Below are 10,479 nucleotides of genomic sequence, written 5' to 3'. Positions count from 1 at the left end.
AGGCCCACATAGTTCTGAAAACCTTTTTTTTTTTTTTTTTTATTAATTATTTTGTCACTACTCGAAGTTATATTGCTGACAAGTTTATCTCCCAAATTTATTGCTGTTTGAAAAAATGGCGAAATATAGGTGAGACAGATACTTCTATCAAGTAATTGATCAATCCTCAAAAGTTTTTCCACCATTGACAGTTAATGTTAGAACCTCTCAACGTCGGTCTCATCTTTGACACATCTAACCTCCGTCATTTCAACTCTTTTTTACACGTTTACTCCAGTTATTATCACTTTTGACATTCATTTCTCTGATCTACTGTTTATCCTTTCCGTTTTGCCATTGAAACATCTACTCTTGAACTTTATTCCCTGGCATCAATTCCCTCCATTATTTTCCCCTCACACTTTTCATGCTAACATAATATTTATCACTGACATTTTTTTTTTTTTTACCTTTACATGTTAATCCGTGGCAGTTTTAACAGTAACGCTTTTATAGCTTACCCGTGACACCCGTGACGTGATATTGTAACTTACAGCACTTGAATGTTTCTATATGTTTGCTCCATATTATTTAAGAAAGCTACTTCAAATCACACACCAGAGAGGAACCTTCGTTCAAAAGGTAAAGATTTAATCTTTCTTTGTTATTCCGAACAGGAGAACCAAATTTGCTTTTACCAATGCCCCTACCCTAATGGAATAATCTACCCCAGAAATTGAGACAAATCACTTATATAAGCAGACTTAAGTCTGTTTTGAAAACGCATTTGTTTACAGTGTAACAAACATGAAACTCGGTACCATCACTGTAACTGGAATTGTATGTTTTTGTACGATCTTCTCATTTTTGAGCGCATAGGGACATTATCACTTTGTGTTATACGCTATATATGAGCACTGTCAATTATTATCATTATTATTACTGCTATTTTCATTATCATTATTATTATTACTATCATTTTGAACATTTCTTTTTCCGGAGCACCGTGAGCCCGATTGGCTACCACGCGGAAAAAAAAAAAAAAAAAAAAAAAGATGCAACGCCTCGGGTGGCAAAAAGAATAAAAAGAAAAACAAAACCAAGGAAATGTAACTATGCCAATCACTTTGTGTGTCGTAGCCGCTCAGGGGACATTGCTTTCCGGATTAACGAATCTTCGGAATAACGAACATCACCTTTTGGAAATATAGGGATGACTCCAATTACAAGTTTATTTTGTAAGGGACTTATATAATATTTCAAGCTAGTTAAAGACAACTGATTTACAATAAAAGTAGGGTTTAATATTTCATGCATAATACTCTTAAAAAAAGAGCATTATTTCTGTCATGATCTGCATGAACTTTTTTTTTTAATTCAATTCGTTCGTCAAGAGTCTTTAACATTTCACTCCCAGTGCCGGAAAGAACACAGTGTCCCACAGCGTGAGAAACAGTGTGAACACAGTTTGAACACAGTGTGAAATCTCTTCACAGTGTTAAATTCGAGCGTTTTAACAGTGTGAACACAATGCGAGTCATCAATTTACAGTGTGAATCAAAGCATTACTTTGTGAGCACTCTGTGAAAAACCACATCACATTGTGAAATCATCTTCACACTGTTAAATTCGAGCTTTTTCACATATTTTATAGTATATTATCAAGAACACAGCTGTGAACACACTGTTGGACACTGTGTTCTTTCCAGCAAGGTTGATTGGTAGGCCTTCAAGCATAAAGATCGCATGTTGAATTCCTTTTGCCCATTAGAATGGGCGAAATTCTTCCTGCATGCATCCTGGATCTTGTCGACAGGTGGAAAGAAAAAACAAACTGATAAAATCCTCGAAAGCTTCCGCTATTTCATCGGGGTCGTTGATTTGAAAGGTCATCTATGTTTCAACGCAATTATCAGATTAATCGATATTACCTTAACCCCTTCAGCACTTCATTATTCATATTGTGCACATATACCCTGACATTGTATTAAACACTTTGTCAAATTGATTTGAGAAATGCATTTGCTTGCATGATTTGGCTAAACGTATATGAAGATGAATTCTCCACTCAAGTGACTAGCTACAATTGTACATACACATCTTTTCTGTTGCATAACGACTACTATAGTATACACAGCTGTATCTGTACCCTCCTTTGCAACTTTCCAGGCCGCTGCTGTACAAGTGTACTTTGTATTATACTTTTTTCAAAGAAGCATGCAGCGCCCTGTTGGATTCCATCTTATCTAACCACTAACGGAGCAGCTCTTATTTTTACTTTCACATTACTAGTATCACTTTTTAGGACCAGGGAAGTGAGCTCACCTCCCTGAAGTAGGACCTAGGCCTACATAATTCACCATCTATATACTTGTAGTAGGCCCTATACTTCACCATCAGCTATTTGACCACACATGCGCCCCATCCAGATCAGTGAGCTGCAACAGGGATTGATTCAAGGATCAATAGCTGCATATAAGCTGTGATTTTCGCGAGGGTTTAATTTTCGCGAATTTCGCGAATGACTGTTGGCAAAGGTTGGACCGCGAATTTAATAACACGCGAAAATGTCGTCATGCGCTAGCCTAGTGCACTTACAATAGCCTCGGTGTCAATTCACGAAAACATCTCGCAAAAATATCCGTGACCTGCTCATCCGCGAAAGTATCTGTACGCGAAAATAACAGCTTAGGCATATACAGTATACTGACAAGAAACAGGAAGGGGGAACTCTTCCCACCTCCCTTCAAGAAATAAGGGGTTGACTCAAATGAGCATGGCGTGCGCTGTAATCAATCATGTTCTCAATCCATGCCATCATCAGAGACTCCGGAACGTTCTTTTAGGGTGGGGCAGCTCCCCCCCCCCCCCTCTCCTCCAGCAGGGCGCTGCGTTTTAAATTAAAAGTTCGGGGCGGGAGTTTCATTTTCTGGTGCCCCTTCTGGAATTCGTCAGCTGACAAGCAAAACAAAAACGAAAAAAACAAAAACAAAACAAAAACAAACAAACAAAAAGGCCTTATACCTACACTTTTCTGGTGCCACTTCCATCAGCATAAAAAAAATAAAGTGGTTCCGCTGCCCCTTGCCTTGGTAGAGTTACTGATTGCTGACTATAGGGTCTAGAATATAAATCATGAAACCACAAAAAGAATAAAGGGAGCGTTTAGACCTATCAGCGGCAATATCGCCCGATAGGCCTAGTACTATGACCAGTGTTCTGATTGTGTTCTCTCTGAGTTGTCAAGGTTGTGGACATGTTTTCGCTCTTGAAAGGGCAAATTCAATTATTGCCGGTGTACACCTCCCCTCCCCCTCCCACCCCCCTTCTTTTTTCTCTCCCCATCCTTTTTTTTTTTTTCTTCTTGTTTTGTTTTGTTTTGTTGTTTGTTTGTTTGTTTCTGTAGTACAGTAAAGTTGTACTGCCAGTACGTGTTGTATGTACGTTGCCACTGAACTAGTCGTTCGTGGATGGAGAGGGCGCGCGAAAAAAAAAAACAAAAACAAAAAGAGTACCTGTAGAGATCAGTGCAGTGGTACTTGTATGTTGAATCGCGAGCGCGCGGGCGATCGTGAGCTCGGGCGCAAGCAAGCAGCAAGCATAGGTTCTTGTAGCTGCCGCGCCCGCATGCATGTATTCAGCCGCGCTGACAAGTTCCATTGCGAGCGAGAGAGAGCTCGCAAGTTTTATCAAGATGGCGGACTACGGAAACGAGGTAACGCTTTCGGACGGACGACCCATTAGCAGTCTCAGGGTAGTGGACCTGAAGCAGGAGTTGAAGAAGTATGGGCTGTCTATTGCAGGGAGCAAGAGTCAACTGATCGAGCGCCTTAAAGCTGTAAGAGAACTCGGCCATAACCAGTCTTTGACATTCTTGTATGGTAGCATGAGGGGCGAGTGTGATTTCTCAAAATTGACGTTGAATGAGGGTACCTTGGACTCGGTGCGCTTCCCCTTGTAGCGACTGGACCGAACTGCTCAGCTTTAGTATAGTAGTCGTCAGTAGCGGGGCGGCAGCAATACGTTTACTGTCAGTCACGCCAGGCCCAGGGCCTCTGCCCGCGCCTGGCCGCTTTACCGCTAAAGGCAAAGCTAAAGATACACTGTAGATATCCTAACTGCAATCACATCTCTATTCACATTCCTACTAATCAGCTGCTAATAAGACCTAGGGCCTAGCTGACTGGAACCTTCTTAAAGTTAGTCGACATACATTCTTAGCCGTACACATGGTACTAGTACATGTACATGCATGCGTAGGGAGCAGTGAACCCATTGACGGTGATTGTTTCTCGTGGCAACCTTGGCCGTTGTCGTTTTCACTTTGTTGTGCTTGAATACCAGGCCAGGCATTACCAATTCAAAGTCAAAGACAGTTCAACCACAACCCAATTCAGGGATATCAGGTATCAGCAGTCAGTGTAGGGCTTAACGCAATTAGAGTTCTAACTAAAAATGGAATCTAGCTAGGAAACCTAGCTAGGCATATGTTGGTGTTGTGGTTGTTGATGTTGTGGCTAAATTGTGATATCGGTCCCCTCTTGTTCTGCGTGTGCGACTTCACAAGCTGTGTGCAAAATCTAACGTTACATGTATGGAGGTGGTAGATTCTAGCAGTCACCAGCTATGACGAAATGAATGGCAGTGAATGGAGTGGGGACCTATTTCAGGATAATAGTATACCGATTTTGTTTTTAACCTGTTGAGGACAAGTCCCGAAATATAGGACAAGTTCAGGTGTCTTATGGGAATGCATGCATGGGTGTTGTACAAGTAGTGCTCAGCCAAAATCAGTCCGTCTTCAACGGGTTAAGTGGCACGTCATTCCCATTAATTTGAATATTTGCGCCTTCATCTGCATCACATTTCCAGAGCTACCAAGTCTCACGCATTCTGCGTGAGACTCAAGCATTTAGGGGCTATCTCACGATCTCACGCATGACACCCATTTTTCACACGCATCGGACGAAGTCTGCAACTTGGGCCTATCATAATGAGCATAGCTCAAAAGATTTAAGTGACAGTTGCAATTGAAGGTATATTTCCCTTTTGCCTTTCAAAATAAGTCAAAAATAGTCACTTAAGTATGCACCTGATCGCACCATTAACAGCTCAAAATCGAAAAAGCTCCCTACAAACTTGTACTGTGGGAGGCCACGGGGGGAAAAAACCCCTTCCACACCCTCGCTCGCGCGCACATTGGCATGCCGAGATGCCGAGTCATGAAAATCTCACTCATAAAATCTTGTTGAACTTGGCATCCCTGCATTTCTCGGAAAATAGATTCTAAATCAAATAGGCCTAGACTACAGTGTAGGGGTTCTATCTGTACATGTACATGTACTACACTTCTTGTTCTACATTACAATCTGCGGTCATACAGTTAGGGCAGTCCTGGTGCATGCTTATGACAAAATCTGGTCAGCCTGGCACAGGGATCTACAAATTGTATACTGATACCGGTGGCCGGTGGTACACTGGTAGGGTACATTGTACACAGCCTTTCGCACGGCGTTTGGTCGGGCTTAACTACAGTTGAACCTCTCTTATCGGGCCTCCCTTTATCCGGATCTCTCTATTATACGGACGCAATCTTGCCGTGATTTTTTTTTTTTTTTTTTATAATTACAGGAGGAAAGGGGGATTCCCAACTCCTTGAGAACTCCTACACAAACACACATGAATTACATATTACTTCCAACATTAACATACACCTCTATTTTGGGGTCTGTTACTGAGTGTAACAATGAAAAGGTTGCAGTACACACATTACTACATGTGGTACTACAATGGGCTACATCAGTACATGTGTATGTATATGTACAGTTGTACATGTGTAAAGCATTGAGTCTCCCGTATCCGGCCAAATCCCTTATCCGGATGAGCCCCGGTCCCGACTTGTCCGGATACGAGAGGTTCAACTGTACATGTATACACAGCCCAGTCGCTGTAAAAACGCAACAGGGCTGTACCAGGATGGTGCACAATATTGAAGCGAACACAAAGCGAACATGGCGAACATTGACACACAATTTACAACTTTAAAGGGATGGTACAGTATTGGTGGAGATGAAAATTGGACCTTTAAAGATAATAAAAAGTTTTGGTACCTCAAAAGTTTCCCTGAATTTCCTTGTCTTGGTTTGTGTTTCACGTTAAAGTACGTTGTCTGTGAGAATTACTCGCCCCAAAGTTCTCTCATGTCTTAGTAATCATGCAATAATGGTTTTGTACCAGAGCCGTCGCCGTACAGCGTCGATAAATATTGTACGAAACCACTGACTGCGACCAGCATCGTGCAGCCCATTGTACGCATAGCTAACTGCGACCAGCAGCCCCATACGCATAGCGTAATGGGACTTCGCATTGTAACATTCAGGATCATGACAGAATTAGTATCGCGGGTAAATGTCAATTTAAAATCCCAAAATTTCTTCGATTTGAAGACTTACCAATTAAGTTGAAGTATTGAAAACAGGCTTCGAACAACGTTTGGTTCTGCCAATAGTCCCTTTCTTTTCGAATTGATGACTGAATGTGACTCGGTCGAGAGGACCTTGGGAGAGCTACATACACCATGGACTGATGCATACACTGACTACTACAGCCAGCGCATGCGCACACAAACATCTTATCCGTTGATATGGGATTTGAAATTTGTGCGCATGTGATGTGTTTGCATGCACTGGCTGTAGTATTCAGTGTACATGGTGTATGTAGCTCTCCCAAGGTCCTCTCGGCCGAGTCACATTCAGTCATCAATTCGAACAGAAAGGGACTATAGGCAGAACCAAACGTTGCCCGAAGCCTGTTTTCAATATTTCACCTTAATTGGTTAGTCTTCAAATTGAAGAATTTTTGGGATTTTAAGTTAACATTTATCCCGCGATACTAAATCTGTCATGATCCTGAATGCTACAATGCGAAGCCCGATTACGCTATGCGTATGGGACTGCTGGTCGCTATGCGTATGGGGCTGCTGGTCGCAGTTAATTGCATGATTACTAAGACATGAGAGCACTTTGGGGCGAGTAAGTCTCACAGTGTTAGTTATATGAAAGGTACTTTAATCTGAAACACAAGCTAAGACAAGGACATTTTTGAGGTACCAAAACTTTTTATTATCTTTAACTTTTTGCGAGATACCAAGAAAACACTTACGTGTATGATTACCTTTTATACTGTAGTACAGAGGATACCATTTTAAGAGGAATTCAAAGTTTATTTGATGAAAATCAGGTTTGGAATGACTGAAACATCCAAAAACAAAGTAAAACAAAGCAATCGTAATAAAGTGTGGGTCCCACACTTCATTAGAATCGCTCTTTTTTGGATATCTCAGCAATTTCAAAACCAATTTTCATCAAATAAATGTCTAATTCCTCATAGAATTACATGCTCTTTCATATTTCATAAGAGGTTTCTCATTATCTCACCAAAAAAAGAATGTTAGAAACCTGAAATTAGGTCTCAACCAATACTATACGATCCCTTTAATACCAAAAAACAAAGATTATGTGCAGCATGTGCGAACGGTACTTTGTCTTTCAATGAAGGCCATTTTGAATAATCGGAATGTGCCGTTCGCACACTCTGCATATAATTTTCGTTTTCATTAAGTTGTAAAAATTTGTGTATGTCAATATTGATGACATAGACATGAAGTCTAATTAATGAAGATTGTCTGTACCGTAATGAGTTTGAGGTGACAAAAATGATGTCAAGTATCAAAATTCAATGGAATCGGCATGTGCGCTCTCTGTTACATTGTAGCTTTGCTGAGCACCATCCTGTAATAGGTCATGCTAGGCATGGTGATGAAGTGTTATTCTTATTGTTATCATCATACCAATCATACACACCCACACGCACAGGTAGATTGTTGAATGGTATGCAGTTGGGTTTTTTTAGGTTTTTACATACATTTGTGTAGGATACACTTAGTTGTACACTGGAGAGAGTGGATCGAATCACCGGACACTTTTTTTTTTTTTCGTGGAAATTCTCTACTCAGAGGATGAATTTTCAGCCAAAAAATAATACTAGTTATTCACAAAGTCCTGAAAATTGCAAATCCAGCAAAATTATGAAACTTATTCACTGTGAATTTTGGAAGTAGACTTCAAATGTACCCCTCTCCCAAAAGTTGTCTTTTAGGGCGGTGTAAAATGGCATTATAATTCCGGACACGATTTTCTTAGTGGAATGATCAACCTCCTTCACATCTTGTCCTTGTACCAGAATTCCAATTCATACCCATGATTCCAGGGCTGCCAACCTTGAGTGAGAGTTTGGCGTGAGACGCTGGGAGGGAGCGGAGCGACCTCCTGGCGAGCGCCTGGCGCCCTGCTGTGCGGCTGGCCGTACGTACAACACTACGTACACAGTCAGTGTATGTAAAGCGATGTAAAGCACATGTCATAGCCATACATGTACTGTAATTTGCCAAAAGTACAAGCTACGCTCAAGTGGTATACTTGTAGGTAGAAACCAATCGTAATCCAATAGCTCGTCTTTGCGCGTGAACCGAAAACGATTATTATTGGTTAAGCTTTACACCCGCACGGGAAAATCTCGAAATTTGGTCTTGGGCATATCAATATTTGGAATATCAGAGAATTTAGAGATATATTTATTTTTGTAGTCGTGTACATTCCATTTTGGGGGTTTAGCGTGAGATTTCGTTTATCTGAGTGAGACAGTGAAAATTGGTTGAATTGCGTGAGTCTCACGCTCAATGCGTGAGAGTTGGCAGCCCTGTGATTCACTGCACACATTCTTACTGAGCAATATAGAAAAAAATGGGCATGTGAGGCTCAAATTTTATATTTTATGTTTTTTTTTAAATGTCCAAGGTAAACAGATGATGAACATTTCGAACAGTTACGCGATAAAGTCTTGTCATAGATTGACATCTTCTAAATCTGAGGTGAAATGTGAATTTCATAGCGTTTTTACGTACATTTTTGTGTTGCATTTCTTGTGATTTCGATCCACACAATGCTCTGTGAGGCTAGTCTGTAGTCCCGCGTGTACTGAATGTTGTTAGTACGCATAAGTGTGCCCATCCAGAATTACCATCCTGCCTGGTAATACGTACCACACCTGTACTAAGCTGTATATTCTGTCACTAATTTAGCTTTCTCACAGTTACTGTTAGATCTAGAAGAACTAAACTTTATAATTAGGTCCTAAACCTAGATCTAGTGTCTAGAAGTAGAGATGTCCTGCACATTCTTTCCCTTGTTCTACTTGCAGTAATCTCCCCAGTTCCACTTTTTAAAGGGGATGGCTAGTAACTGGTCTGTGGGAATCAGTGGGAATAATGGTGGGGGTGATTGTTCCAATCCTTGTGGGATTCATTTAAGAGTACATTACAGTATACTGTATACAAAATTATTTGCATCAGAATGGTCTCATATTCAAGTAATGTGCAGTTTAATGTTTCCAGGTTAGCATGCCTGTACAGTGACGGCACATTAAACTGCACACTACTTGAATATGAGACCATTCTGAAGCAAATAATTTTCACACAGCAATATATATACACTGTATGTAATGTACTCTTAAATGAATCCCACAAGGATTGGAACAGTCATTCCCCAGCATTCCCACTGATTCCCACTGATCAGTTTCTAGCCATCCCCTGTAAAGGGAATATTTGTTTCCACAGTAGTGTGCATGATGGCTTATTTTTCACATATTCTCAGAAGCACTGTGTAAACTGAGGTTTGTACTGTTTGTGCTGCTTTCAGTGTGTTGTCATTACAAAACCACTTCTAAGGAAATATTACAATCATGCAATTCTATGACATAAGGAATTCAACATTTATTTGATGAGAATTGGTTTTGAAACATTGGCTGAGATATAAAAACAAAACAAAACATAGTAAAACAAAGCAGTATAAATCATCATGCTCATCCCATAGATCTTGATACATTAGATAGAAAAATCTGTCTGTCCAGAGGAGTCTTTTATGTTTATTACATTTTTGGCTCATTCCGTGAAGCCAGACGCAGTCTCTGAGGAACACATCCCTGACGACCAGATACTATATACAGACCGATCTTTCGGTCAATAGATGAAATAACATGTTGATGTACATGAGTAGACTAGCTCTAGTACATAGTAGATTCTACTTACAGGGGATGGCTACAATGTAGTAAGTGATCACTGGGAATCAGTGGGAATGCTGGGGGATGATTGTTCCAATCCTTATGGGATTCATTTAATGTACATTACATGTATACGGTATATCTATTGTTGTGTGAAAATAATTTGCTTCAGAATGGTCTCATATTCAAGTACTGTAATGTGCAGTTCAATGTTTCCAGTTTAGCATGCCTGTACTGTGTCGGGGCGATCGTTAACAATACAGTCGCACTGACACTACAGGCATACTAATCTGGAAACATTGAACTGCACATTACTGGAATATGAGACCATTCTGAAGCAAATAATTTTCACACAACAATAATGTACTCTTGAATGAATCTCCC

At 40.5% G+C, this 10,479-nt stretch overlaps 1 protein-coding gene across 1 annotated transcript in view; it reads left to right on the top strand.

The window, feature by feature from the left end:
• Positions 1-3,673: 3,673 nt before the first annotated feature.
• LOC140232801 (uncharacterized) overlaps positions 3,674-10,479 on the top strand; it is a 41,181-nt gene continuing 34,375 nt past the window's right edge. The window contains exon 1 of the mRNA XM_072312918.1: positions 3,674-3,817. Coding sequence (XP_072169019.1) covers positions 3,674-3,817 — 144 coding nt within the window. The remainder of the gene's footprint in view (positions 3,818-10,479) is intronic.

Source organism: Diadema setosum, chromosome 9 (assembly GCF_964275005.1).
Source record: "Diadema setosum chromosome 9, eeDiaSeto1, whole genome shotgun sequence".
NCBI lineage: Eukaryota > Metazoa > Echinodermata > Echinoidea > Diadematoida > Diadematidae > Diadema > Diadema setosum.
Note: the sequence above shows the minus strand (reverse complement) of the source record. Positions and strands in the feature narration are given on the sequence as shown.